At 44.5% G+C, this 14,669-nt stretch overlaps 1 protein-coding gene across 1 annotated transcript in view; it reads left to right on the plus strand.

Annotated features, from left to right (window-relative positions):
* Nucleotides 1-14,669, plus strand: part of LOC109924435 (nesprin-2-like) — a 69,112-nt gene that overhangs the window by 32,209 nt on the left and 22,234 nt on the right. Inside the window, exons 11-12 of the mRNA XM_048600008.1 lie at nucleotides 800-962; nucleotides 7,159-7,337. Coding sequence (XP_048455965.1) covers nucleotides 800-962; nucleotides 7,159-7,337 — 342 coding nt within the window. The remainder of the gene's footprint in view (nucleotides 1-799; nucleotides 963-7,158; nucleotides 7,338-14,669) is intronic.

A 14,669-nucleotide genomic window follows, 5' to 3' on the forward strand; every position in this document is an offset into this window, starting at 1 on the left:
CGCTCACCCCGAATATCCTCCCTCTCTCCCCTCCTCTCTCTCTGATTTCTACACATTCTCACTCACCCCGAATATCCTCCCTCTCTCTCCCTCTCCCTCTCCCTCTCCCTCTCTCTCTCTACCTCTCTCTGTCTTTTTACTCTCCCCCTCACCCAGTTGCTCTTCACTTCATTGGGATGAGGGAGTTGGTTATTTGGGGGGATAGGAGAAACTGGGGTTATTACCCTCATAGCAGAGACGTTTAAAGGGAAATTTAACAAGTGTTTCAAATCACATGTGGTTTTGACAGAATAAATGAGGAAAAAGTGCCCCACCATGGAGATACTGCGGCAAAGGTGAAGATCAATCATGATCTTATTCAATGGGGTGGAGCAGCCTGGAGTGGGCCAAATGGCCTACTTCTCCTATCCCTTCAGTGTCAGTAACCAGCACAGACAGATTTGAGGTGATTATGAAAAGATGCTGAGGAAAGTCAATGAGAATTTATTTTACTGGGTGTGTTGTCTAGATCCAGAGCTCAGGCAGGAGAAACCAATTCACTGGGAATTTTCAAAAGGGAATTGGAAAGATTTGTACGGCCGTGGGAGAAAAAGCAAGGGAATGTGTCTAATTGAACAGCTCTTTCGTACAGCTTGCAAAATCATGATGCGCTGAATGGCCTTCGAATGTACATTGATATCAAATATTCATTGGTTGATATCTCCACCCACTGGAATCCCTGGGGTTGGGGGAGTGACAGGAAATCTCATCCTCTGCTTCAGACACTGACCCCGTGTGTGAATTTCTGCCCCTGCCTCAGGGTGAAGAAATTGAAGGAGACTCTGTGCTCCGAGCAGCTCCTGGACAGGGAGATGAGTAACCTGCGGACCTGGCTCTCTCGCATTGAGTCTGAACTTTCCAAACCCGTCATTTACAACATCTGTGACGATCAGGAAATTGAGAAGAAACTCGCTGAGCAGCAGGTGAGTGACCCTTTGAACAGGAAGCCACTATTCATCCTCTTGAACCTGTCCACATTGTCAGACCGTGACCATTGTGCATCTTGACTCCATCTACGTTCCTTGCTTTCATAACCTTTAATATTCTCACCAAACGAAAGTCTCTCCGCCTTCAATTGGCCGCTAGCACCAAAGCCGTTCTGAGAGTGAGATCCGGATTTCTATCAGCCTTTGTGTGAATAAGAGTAATTACAATCATTTGGGTTGTACAGAAGTTCAGTATTGATTTAAAAGGTATGTTTTGTCGAAACTTTTTGTCTTGCCCACATCAGGATATTTTGCAAGAATACCAATTCAAGGGGAATACTGTTACTACGCACTATGGGAGGGGGGAGGAGGCAGTGTGCACTGTCAATCAGGCCCCACTGTTCCCCCAGTCTTACCAAAAATTAAAGTTTTGTTTAAGATAACCAATTTACCCGACTCTTAGACCAAAGGTATTAGAAAGCACAGATCAAGTTTCTGTCCTCAACAAAAAAAATCATGATTTATTTTAAGTACATAGTCTATAGCTACGTGAACAGTTATAAGCCATTGGTATTAATGTTTGCTAATTAAAACTCTAATCCCCTGATAAACTCCCCCTCTACACACACACTCACAGTCATACTCTCACATTCACTCTCTTTCACGCAAAGGCACACATGCTCTCACAGGCACACAAGCTCTCATGCACACACGCGCTCTCACACACACACGCTCTCTCACTTGCGTGCGCTCTCACTCACGTGCGCGCTCTCTCTCGCACACACGCTCTTTCTCGCACATGTGTGCTGGCTCTCTCTCTCTCACACACTAAGCTCTGCCCCCTGACGCTCTTGAATTTTTGGGAGATTACTCGTGTCTTCCACCGTGAAGACTGACGCGATGTAATTATTCAGTTCCTCAGCCATTTCCACGTTCCCCACTACTATCTCTCCAGTGTCATTTTCCAGTGGTCCAATGTCCACTTTAGCCCATTATATATCTAAAGAAACTCTTACAGTTCTCCTTTATATTACTGGCTAGCTTACCCTCATATTTAATCTTCTCCCTCCTTATTTCTTTTTTTGTTGCCCTCTGTTGGTCTTTGTAAGCTTCCCAATCCTCTGGTTTCCCACTGCCCTTCGCCACATTATATGCTTTCTATTTTGCTTTTATCCTGTCCCTGACTTCCCTAGTTAGCCTCATCCTCCCCGTACCAAGCTTCTTTTCCCTCAGGATGAATTTTTGCTGTGTCTGCTGAATTACTGTGAGAAACTCCTGCCACTGCTGTTCCACTGTCTTTCCTGCCAGGCTCCTCTTCCAGTCATTTCTGCCCAGCTCCTCCCTCATGCCTCTGTATTTGCCTCTATTCAGCTGTAATACTGTTACCTCTGATTCTATCCTCTACCTCTTGACAAGAGCAACAGATACATGGGAACACCACCCCCTGCAAGTTCCTCTCCAAATACACACACACACACACACACACACAAACACACATATTCTTACACAGGCACACACACACACGCATACACACACACACACGCATTCTTACACACGCACACACACACACACATTCTTACACACACACACACACACACATAGTGTCTCTCTCTCTCTCATACACACACTCACACACTGACACTCTCACACTCACTCTCACTCTCTCATGCACACACACTCACACTCTGTCTCTCCCATTGACTCACTCACTGTCTCTCTCTCTCTTTCTCTCACTCACGCACACACAATAACACTCTCTCTCTTCCTCTCCCTCTTTCTCTCTGTCACAATAACACACACGCACACACACACTCTCTTCTCACACATTTTGCAATCATCAGCAAACATTCCCACTTTTGACCTTATGTTGGTGGGAAGGCCTCTGACAAGTTTGACCCGAAGTGGGGATGTTTGTCAATGATTACACAATGTTCAGCACCATTCGTGACTCCTCAGATACTGAAGCAGTCCATGTTCACATGCAACAAGATCTGGACAATATCCAGGTTTAGGCTGACAAGTGACATTTGTGCCACACAAATGCCAGGCTATGACCATCACCAATAGGAGACAACCTTAACCAAACTTGACACCATCCAGAGCAAAGCAGCCCACTTGATTGGTTACACATCCATTCCCTCCACCATCAACATTAACTAGCAGCAGTGTGTACGAGCTACCAGACAGCACCTTCCAAACCCACAACCACTTCCATCTAGAAGGATAAGACCATAAGACATAGGAGCAGAAATTAGGCTATTCAGCCCATTGAGTCTGCTCCACCATTCAATCATGGCTGATAAGTTCCTCAACCCCATTCTCCCGCTTTCTCCCTGTAACCCTTGATCCCCTTGATAACCAAGAACCTATCTATCTCAGTCTTAAATGTACTCAATGACCTGGCCTCCACAGCCTTCTGTGGCAGTGAATTCCATAGATTCACCACTCTCTGGCTGAAGAAGTTTCTCCTTTTCTCCGTTCTAAAAGGTCTTCCCTTTACTCTAAGGTTGTGCCCTCGGGTCCTAGTCTCTCCTACCAATGGAAACATCTTCCCAACTCTGTCCAGGCCATTCAGTATTCTGTAAGTTTCAATTAGATCCCCCTCATCCTTCTAAACTCCAGAGTTCCTCAAATGTTAAGCTTTTCATTCCTGGGACCATTCTCGTGAACCTCCTCTGAACCCAGTACATCCTTCCTGAGATATGGGGCCCAAAACTACACACAATACTCCAAATGTGGTCTGATCAGAGCCTTATAGAGCCTCAGTAATACATCCCTGCTTTTATATTCAAGTCCTCTCAAAATAATTCCAAAGTTGCATTTGCCTTCCTGACTACTGACTCAACCTGCAAGTTTACCTTGAGTGAATCCTGGACTAGAACTCCCAAGTCTCTTTGCACATCAGGATTCTGATTTTCTCCCCATTTAGAAAATAGTCCATGCCTCTTTTCTTCTTACCAAAGTGCATGACCTCACACTTTCCCACGTTGTACTCCATCTGCCACTTCTTTGCTCACTCTCCTAACCTGTCCAAATCCTTCTGCAGCCTCCCGCCTCCTCAAAACTATCTGTCCCTCCATCTATCTTTGTATCATCTGCAAACTTAGCCAGAATGCCCACAGTTCCTTCATCTAGATTAATTTATAAAGTGAAAAGTTGTGGTTCCAGCACTGACCCTTGCGGAACACCACTTGTCATGGCTGCCATCCTGAGAAAGACCCTTTTAACCCCACTCTCTGCTTTCTGCCAGACAGCCAATCTTCTATCCATGCTAGCACCTTGCCGCTAACACCATGGGCCCTTATCTTACTCAGCAGCCTCCTGTGCGGCACCTTGTCAAAGGCCTTCTTGAAGTCCAGGTAGATAACATCCATTGGCTCTCCTTGGTCTACCCTGTTCGTTACTTCCTCAAAGAATTCTAGCAGATTTGGTAGGCATGACCTCCCCTTGATGAAACCATGCTGACTTTGCCCTGTTTTACCGTGCATTTCCAAGTATTTAGAAATCTCATCCTTCACAATGGACTCCAAAATCTTACCCACGACCGAGGTTAGGTTAATCAGCCTGTAATTTTCAGTCTTTTGCCTTACTCCCTTTTTAAACAGCGGTGTCACATTAGCGATTTTCCAGTCCTCTAGGACCCTCCCTGACTCTAGCGATTCCTGAAAAGACCACCACTAACGCCTCCACTATCTCTTCAGCTATCTCCTTAAGAACTCTGAAATGTAGTCTATCTGGTCCTGGGGATTTATCCACCTTCAGGCCAGTTTTTCTAGCACCTTCTCCTTGATGATGGCCCCCATACTCAGCTCTGCCCCCTGACTCTTGAATTTTTGGGAGATTACTCGTGTCTTCCACCATGAAGACTGACACTAAGTAATTATTCAGTTCGTCAGCCTTTTCCATGTTCCCACTACTATCTCTCCACTGTCATTTTCCAGCAGTCCAATGTCCACTTTTGCCTCTCTTTTGCCCTTTATATATCTAAAGAAACTCTTACAGTTCTCCTTTATATTACTGGCTAGCTTACCCTCATATTTAATCTTCTCCCTCCTTATTTCTTTTTTTGTTGCCCTCTGTTGGTCGTTGTAAGCTTCCCAATCCTCTGGTTTCTCACAGTCCTTCGCCACATTATATGCTTTCTCTTTTTCTTTTATGCTATCCCTGACTTCCTTAGTCAGCCATGGTTGCCTCATCCTCCCTGTACCATGCTTCATTTTCCGAGGGATGAATTTTTGCTGTGTCTCCTGAATTACTCCCAGAAACCCCTGCCATTGCTGTTCCACTGTTTTTCCTGCTAAAGATCCCCTCCCAATCAATTCTGCCCAGCTCCTCCCTCATACCTCTGTAGTTGCCTTTATTCAACTGTAATACCGTTACCTCTGATTCTATCTTCTCCATCTTGATAAGGGCATCAGATACATGGGAACACCACCCCTGCAAGTTCCTCTCCAAGCCACTCACCGTCCTGACATGGAAATATATCGCCGTTCCTTCAGTATCACTGTAACTCTCTCCCTAAGGGCATTGTGTGCAAACCTACAGCACAAGAAATCCGCTCAAGAAGTCAGCTTCTTCAGGACAATTAGAAATGGCTAATAAATGCTGGCCCAGCCAGAAATGCTCACATTCGATGAATGAATTTAAAAAAAAACAAACATGCTGGTGTCTGGGTCTAAAAATAAAACCAGTCGTTAATGAATAATGTCACTCTAACCTTCTGCTGCTTTGTGTCTGAATGTAAAGCAGCTTTTGGAGGAGGAAGGCAGCTGAGTTTCCGGGTTTACTGATGGATCTGATTGGATTACCCAGAGGCACTTCCTTTATCTGATCTCTCTGGTTTTACTTTAATTTGTTATAAAAAGTCAATTCCCAGTGAAGCAATCTCTGTCTGTCTCTCTCCCTGTCTGTTTCTCTCAGTTCTGTTGTCTCTCCCTCTCTCTGTCTGTCTGTCTCTCTCTGTCTGTCTGTGTCTCTCTGTGTCTCTATGTGTCTCTCTGATTGTCTGCCTGTCTGTCTGTCTGTCTCTCTCTCTGTGTCTCTGTTTTCCTTTCTGTTGTCTCCTCACCCCATCCCTGTATCTCCCCACAGAAGGGTCAGACTCTGGCTGTGGCACAGGTACCATGGGGCTTGCTTCTCTCTGGCCCCACTTCCTCATGATCTTCATCAGGTGTATTTGACATTGAATATTAGCAGAATATGACCCTTGTCATATCACCCTATGGTCATGCACTCGGTTTTATCTGTGTGTGCATGTAAACATATGTATCATCGTGTGCAAGGCCCCTGTGCACACATGATGGAGTGTGTGTGCGTGGATTCTCTGCTTATGATGATAGATAATAAAGAATAGTTATCAGTGTACAGGTCTGTGAATATGTTTGTGTGTACATATATCGTGGTGTGTATGGCTATGTCTCTCTATACACTGAAGTATGTGTGTGTGTGTGTGTGTGTGTGTGTGCGTGTGAGTGTGTGTGTGTGCGCGTGTGTGTGTGTGTGCGCGCGTGTGTGTGTGTGTGTGTTGTGTGTTGTGTGTGTGCGCGTGTGTGTGTGCGTGTGCGTGCGTGTGTGTGTGTGTGTGTGTGTGTGCGCGTGTGTGTGTGTTGTGTGTTGTGTGTGTGCGCGTGTGTGTGTGTGTGTGTGTGTGCGTGTGTGTGTGTGTGCGTGTGTGTGTGTGTGTGTGTGCGCGCGCGCTGATAGGTATATACCTGTGTTTTTTATATGCATATGGTAAAATAATACATTATAACTAGAACATGCTGTAATTTGAGCTGCCTATGCCTTAGGTCTGGAATGCCCTCCCCAAACTTCTCTAGCTTCACCTGCTTCACGTAAAACAGACCGTTTTCATCAAACATTTGGCCAAGTGACCTGACCTTTGGTTTGATGTTAGGTTATTTTCTGAGAACATCCTGGGAAGTATTTTGGGATGTTTTACAAAGTCAAAGGCATTGTATAACACCATAATATTGGAGAGCGTCGGGAAGCATAGACCCAGAGGGGGCTGTGTTTTATTGTATTTGTATATTACTATGTTCATGTTTCTCTAATATCAGTGATTGTGTGTGTCTGTGTGCCTGTATGGAGATTGTGTAAATGTGTTCTGTACTAGTCGGCAATAGGTATTAGACCATGTTAGTGTTTGTCTGTGTGTTAGAGAGCATTGTGTGACCTGTGCTTTTTGTTTCAGGAGCTGCAGAGGGACATTGAGCAGCACAGTGTGGGTGTGACATCGGTCCTGAGCCTGTGTGACAGCCTTTTGCTTGACACAGACACGGAGTTAGAATGCGACTCGATCCAACAGACCACGCGGAGTTTGGACCGCAGGTGGCGCAACATCTGCGCCATGTCAGTGGAACGCCGAATGAAGTACGTTACAACCTACCGTCGATGTGCTGGTCGGGGGCGGGGAAGACTTTCAGTGAATAATTACCCCCTCCCAGCCCTGGTTTGGGACACCCCTACGCCAGAGGAAATAGAGTTGATAGAGAGAAACTGTCATCTCTTTTAATCATCTTCAACCCCTTTAATTATATTACCTCCTCATTAAATCCTCTAACCTCCAGCCACGGGCCAGCGAGTACAGAAATAGGAGAAGTGGGCAGATGAATGCAGGTGCAAGAGGGTTTTACATTTTCTGGCACGGTTTCTGGGGAAGGTGAGATCTCTACAAGTGGAGCCAGTCTGCACCCTGACCCAGATTAGGGGCCCAGCAATCTCTTCCCCAGCTTCCCACAAAGTTCTGGGATACACCTGATCAGGTCCTGAGGATTTATTGACCTTTATGCATTTTAAAATGTCCAACACCACCTCCGCTGTAAGACGGCCACTTTTCAAGACATTGCTATTTATTTCCCCAAATTCTCTAGCTTCCGTATTCTTCTCCCCAGTAAACACTGACACAGAATATCGACAAACCTGCAGCAGATGGAGTTCAACGTAAGAAAGTTATCCTTTTTGGACTGAACACAAGCTAGACAGTGCTTCCAAGTTGGCATGACGTTAGATACAGTGGATGCCTAAAGACAGTAGAAGATCCTGGTGCATAGATCTTTAAAACATCACAAACAGGTGCTGAAAATAAACAAGGCAGGCAATGGAATGCTGGCCTTTATGTCTAGAAGACTGGAGTACAAGAAGTTAGACCCCACTTGGAGCAGATCTTTAGGAAGGATGTTTTGTCCCTGGAGGGAATTCAACGCAAGTTTGCAAGAATGATACCTGGAGCTGAGGGGTTAAGTGTTGAGGAGAGATTGTACAAATGAGGCCTGTTTTCTCTAGAAATTAGAAGGTTAAAGGGTGATCTGACCAAGGCTTCAAGATATTAACAGGAAAAGACAGGATGGATAAAGATAAACTATTTTAGGAGATTCTAGAACTAGGGGGCATAGTCCGAGAATGAGCGCTCAAATGAGGAGAGGTGTTGGGAATCAGTTGTTATGAAGGAGAGGTCTATCCTCCTCTGAATAACTAAAACTGAAACACCCAGAGAAGCTTGCTTCGCCTCGTAATCTGTTAAAGGAAAGTGTGAAAAGTGGTTTAAACCTGCCTGTCACTGTCCTAATCTGTTATACAGAGTGGTTAAATACAATAAAATACTTTCACTCACTCTATAATCAACAAATAATAATTTATTTAAACAACTCTAACAGTGAACAAATTAACAAAACTACTAACAAACTGAACAATTCCCCCTTAACTACTAATTATTCCCAAATAAGCAAAAATTCTAATAATATGCTGTTCCAGTAAATATAAGTCCCACTTAGGTAAATCAAAATAATAAAAAAAAAGTTAAAACTTAGCCTCTCAAAATTACAGCTAGGATAAGTCTTCCGGAATGCTCCATGCCCTGTCCGCTGATCCTCAGTCAGGAACGCCTCTCTCCGTTGAATTCTTGCATCAGGAGTATTACCTAAGGATGCTGCTGTACCTTTAGTCAGATGATGGTTTCCTGAGAGCTTAGAGACTTCTCTCTAAGACAGCTAAGACTCTGTAAGACTTGACTCTCACACTGATTTTCAAAAGCCCTCTTCTTTTATACCCATGATGACCTATTAATTTCTTACAATAGGATTGATCCTAGGTTGTCAAAAACATCAGATTTAAATTTAATTGGGTTTTGGTATCTAGGGCCTGGTTTAAATTAATTGGCTAAATTCAAAAATCTGTTGTCTTGGTAAAAATGCTACTTTGCCTGCTAACAGTATAGCCTTTTGGTACGATGTTTCAGTTTCAAGAACTCTCTGTGTATCTGATGCTGCCTGCAGACTTTATTCTATCCAAGCCTAAAATACACATCATCTTTTAAAGGGACCACACACACTTCCCCCCTATCATTTTACAAACATCAAATACTGTACCCAACTTCGCAACAATTTCCACACACAAAGGGTGGGGAACTTTGGAACTCTCTTCCACAAATAGCAGTGAATGCTGGATCAGTTATTATTATTAAATCTGTGATAGATGAATGTTTGTTAATCAAAGGTCTTAATGGGTATGGGCCAAAGGCAGGTAAATGGAGTTAGGCCACAGATCATCCACAATCTTATTGAATGGTAGACAGGCTCAAGAGGTTGAATGGCCTGCTCCTGTTCCTATGTTCCTACTACAACAGGGACATAACTGCTTTAGTAAAGGAACCACGATAGCAGGAGTTCAGCCGTACTGAGTTTCAGGGAAGCAAGGCAAGGCTGAATTGTCTCCATTTCACTGCTAGGAATTTTACAGGTAAGGCTGGGTGAGTTAAGGCTGTGGATTGACCTGTGGACTTCTGATGTTGTTGCTGTCACAGTGACGTGGTTGAGGAAAGGGGGCAACTCAACATTGTGGGGTGTAGGATCTTCAGACTGGACGGGAGAGGTCGTAAAAGAGGAGGTGGTGCATTATTCATGAAGGAGTTAGTTATTACAGTAAGAAGGGACAATATCTTGGAACGGTCATCCAATGAAGCTTTGTTGGTCGAGCTTAGGAATAAAATGGGGGCAGTGACAGTGAGAGGAGTGTATTACAGGCCTGCAAACAGTCAGTGAGCAATTGAGGAGCAGGCATGTCGTCAGTTCACACAGAGGTGTTTACAAACAAAAGAAGATGATTATTTTAGGGGATTTCAATTTCCCCAATATTAATTGTAGGGGACAGATTTCTTGTAATGTATTCAGGGGAGCTTTTTATATCAACATGTAGATAGTTCTACAGGGGCAGTGCAGCGCTGGACCTAACTCTGGGGGGGGCGGTGAACCTGGGTGGGTATTGAGGTGACACTGGGGGAGTATTTTAGTGAAAGCAACCACAAACACCATAGTTTCAAGTTTGTTATGGAAAAGAAGAAAGACGGTCTTCAACAGAAAGCTTTTGGATTGTTGTAAGGTTATGTTTTATTTGAATAAAGCAGGTTCTGGCCAGAATAGACTGGGAACAACTACTTGAGGGTAAATCTACAACAGAACAGTGGGAGGCGTTCAGAAGGTGCTGGGTCGGGGGGAAGTGTAGGCCCAACGTGTCCCCTTTCGGGTGAGATGTAGGAGCAACAAGCCCAGAGAACCCTGGATGTCCAGGAATACTCAGGACTGAATAATAAGGAAAAGAGATATGTAACAGTTACGAGGGAAGCAAAACAGCGGAGGCCCTAGTGCAGTATAGAAAGTGCAGAAGGCAATCTTAAGAAAGCAATTGGAGGGAAAAGAGTGGGTTTAGGAGAAAAAACGTTGGTGAGCAAGGTTAGGGAGAATCCCAAGATATTCTACATGTATATTAAGGGGAAGAGTATACAGGGAAAGAATGTGGACCAAGGGGGGATATCCATGTGTGAAACCAGAGAACATTGGCAGGACGTTAAACAAGTACTTCACATTTGTGGAGAAAGATGTGATGTACATGGATTTTAGCAAGGCATTTGATAAGGTGCCCCATGGTAGGCTCATTCAGAAAGTAAGTAGGCATGGGATTCAGGGAAATGTGGCTATCTGGATACAAAACTGGTTGTCCAATAGAAGACAGAGGGTGGTAGTAGATGGAAAGTATTCAGCCTGGAGCTCGGTGACCAGTGGTGTTCCACAGGGATCTGTTCTGGGATCTCTGCTCTTTGTGATCTTTATAAATGACTTGGATGAGGAAGTAGAAGGGTGGGTTAGTAAGTTTGCCGATGACAGGAAGGTTGGTGGAGTTGTGGACAGCGTGGAGGGCTGTTGTAGGTCACAACGGGACATTGAGAGGATGCAGAGCTGGGCAAAGAAGTGGCAGATGGAATTCAACCTGGAAAAGTGTGAAATGATTCATTTTGGAAGGTCAAATTTGAATGCAGAATACAGTGTTAATGGCAGGATTCTGGTCAGTGTGGAGGAACAGAGGGATCTTGGGGTCCACGTCCATAGATCCCTCAAAGTTGTGACCCAAGTTGATAGAGTTGTAAAGAAGGTGTATGGTGTGTTGGCTTTCATTGGCAGGGGAATTGAGTTTAAGAGCCGTGAGGTTATGCTGCAGCTTTATAAAACTCTGGTTAGACCACACTTGGAATATTGTGTTCAGTTCTGGTCACCTCGTTATAGGAAAGATGTGGAAGCTTGAGAGAGGGTGCAGAGGAGATTTACCAGGATGCTGCCTGGACTGGAGGGCAGGTCTTATGAGGAAAGGTTGATGGAGCTAGGGCTTTTCTCATTGGAGTGAAGAAGGATGAGAGGTGACTTGATAGAGGTTTACAAGGTGATGAGAGGCATAGATAGATTGGATAGTCAGACACTTTTCCCCAGGGCGGAAATGACTATTACGAGGGGGCATAGTTTTAAGGCGATTGGAGGAAGGTATAGGGGAGATGTCAGAGGTAGGTTCTTCACACAGAGAGTGGTGGGCGTGTGGAATGCGCTGCCGGCAGTGGTAGTGGAGTCAGATACTTTAGAGACTTTTAAGCAACTCTTGGATAGGCAAATGGAGGATAGTAAAATGTAGGGTATGCAGGGTAGATTGATCTTAGTAGGATAATAGGTCGGCACAACATCGTGGGCCAAAGGGCCTGTACTATGCTGTACTGTTCTATATTCTAAAGAGGATGTTGGTACAAAATTTGGGAGGAGAGACTGTGAGGTTCTTCAGCAGTTTGACACACAGACTGAGGAGATGGTTGAGACAAGCATTAAAATGGACGAATCGCTGTGTCTGCATGAGCTATGTCCCAGGCTGCTGTGGGGGATGGGGAAGGAAATAGGTGGGGCTCTGACCCAAACCTGTAAATCATCTCTGGCCACAGGGGAGGTGTGAGAGGACTGGAGGGTAGCTAATGTGGTTCTACTTTACACAAAGGATGGTACAGTCTAACATCAGTGGCAGGGAAACTGTTGGAGAAAATACTGAAGGAGGGAATGAATCACCATTTAGAGAGGCGAGATTTATTCAGAGATAGTCAGCATGGCTTTGTAACCATCCTAGGACAAGCCAACCAAAAACACGCCTAGAGGCCTGGTACTCAACTGGAACTCCATCAACAAACATTGTGGAAATAGACCCCATTTACCAATCACTACGAAGCAGAACCAGAAATGAGTCCAACCACAACATCAGACCAGACCCACATAAATAACAAGTGGGAGAGACCAACAACGCTTCCTTTGAGGCACACTGATTGTGTTACCGAGTACGGTGACGCAACGGCTTCAAACCAATCTACTAGCTCCAGCGAGCAAATCAACATCTTCTCCCACAATCCGAGCTAGAAGTCTTCTCAAAAACTTTAATTCCCTTTTACTGTTTGACCTCCCTAAATGCGTTACCTCACACTTCTCAGAGTTGAATTCCATCTGCCACTTTCCAGCCCACTCCACCATCCCATCTGTATCATTGGAGTTTGCAGCTCTGCACTGCACTATCCACTACATGGCCAATTTCTGTGTTGCCTGAAAATTTCCCAATTGTGCCCCTCATGTTCAATTCCGGATTGTTAATGTATGAAGCAAACAGCAGGGCTCCCAACGCTGAGTCCTGTGGAACACCACTTGAAACAGGTTTCCATTCACAAGGGCGGCCATCGATCATTAGCCTTTGCTTCCTGTTACTAAAGCCAATTTTAGATCCAATTCGACACATTACCCTGGATCCCATGGGTTTTTATTTTTTGATCAGCCTGCCATGTGGGACCTTGTCAAATGCCTTACTAAAATCCATGGGGACAACATCCACTGTACTACCCTCATAGATCCTCCTTGTCACTTCCTCAAAGAATTCAATCAAATTAGTAAGGCATGACCTTCCCCTAATAAAGCCATGCTGACTATCCCTGATTAGTCCATTCCTTTCTAAGTGACAGTTCATCTAGTCTCTGAGAATTGATTCTCATAATTTACCCACCACCCATGTAAGACCAACTGGCCTATAATTGTTTAGCATTTCCTTCATACACTTTTTAAACATTTGCATTCCTCCAATGGCTAGTGAAGATTGGAATATAATCCTCAGATCATCTGCTATTTCCTTCCTGACACCTTCAATTTCCGCAGGAACAATCCATCTGACCCTGGTGACTTATCCACTTTCAAGGATTCCAGCTTCTCTAACACTTCCTCTCTTATTATGAATATTTTGTCCAATATTTCACACTGCACGTCTTGGATTACTGTATCCATATCATCCCATTCCTTTGTGAATACGGAGACAAAGAATTCATTTAAAATTCTCCCTATATCCCCTGCATCTTCACACAGTTCCCATCTTCATCTCTGCTCGGTCCCAATTCTTCCTTAACTATCCATTTGCTCTTTATGTAATGGTAAAACATCTTTAGGTTTTCCTTTATCTTCCTTGTGAATATTTTTTCACGCCCTCTTTGATTTCCTTATTTCTTTTTTATTTGATCCATGTACTTTCTGTACTCCTGTAGGCTATCTGTAGTGTTGAGTGTTTTTGTGACTACCATAAGCTTTCTTTTTCTGTTTAATCGTCCTTTGTATTTTTCCAAAGAACGGTGAGGGTCTAGATTTAACATACCATTCTTATATTTGGAGGGAACATGTCTGCTTTGTGCCCTAAGGATCTCACTGCTTAGTGCCTCCTGCTGGTTTACCACGGATTTATCCTTTAGCAGACCTGTTCGGTCCACCTCAGCCAAATCATCCCTGGTGGTCTAGTGGTTAGGATTTGGTGCTTTCACCGCTGCGGCCCAGGTTTGATTCCCGGTCAGGGAATCAAGTTACTGTGTGAAGTTTGCACATTCTCCCCGTGTCTGCGTGGATTTCCTCCGGGTGCTCTAGTTTCCTCCCACAGTCCAAAGATGTGCAGGCTAGGTGGATTGATCATGCTAAATTGCCCGTAGTGTTCAGGGATGTGTAGACTGGGTGGGTTATAGGTGGATGGATCTGGGTGGGATGCTGCAAGGGTCGGTGTGGACTTGTTGGGCCGAAGGGCCTGTTTCCACACTGTAGGGATTCTATGATTCTATGATATTAAAAAAATCACTTCTCAGTTTTGTAAAATTTGCATTCCCACTTTAAAACTTCTACTCCTCAGTTTTTTTTTTATTTATGTATGGGACATGGGTGTCTCTGGCAGGGCCCAGCATTTCTTGCCTGTCCCTAGTTGCCCCTTGAGAAGGTGGGGGTGAGCTGCCTTTTACTTATCATTGTCCTCTTCCATAACAATCCCAACTCTAACTGAATAGTGTGGTAAGCGAGCCGGTGATGGTGTGCGCCGTGCGGTAACCGAGCCGGTGATGGT

Source organism: Rhincodon typus, chromosome 8, assembly GCF_021869965.1.
Source record: "Rhincodon typus isolate 14 chromosome 8, sRhiTyp1.1, whole genome shotgun sequence".
Lineage (NCBI taxonomy): Eukaryota > Metazoa > Chordata > Chondrichthyes > Orectolobiformes > Rhincodontidae > Rhincodon > Rhincodon typus.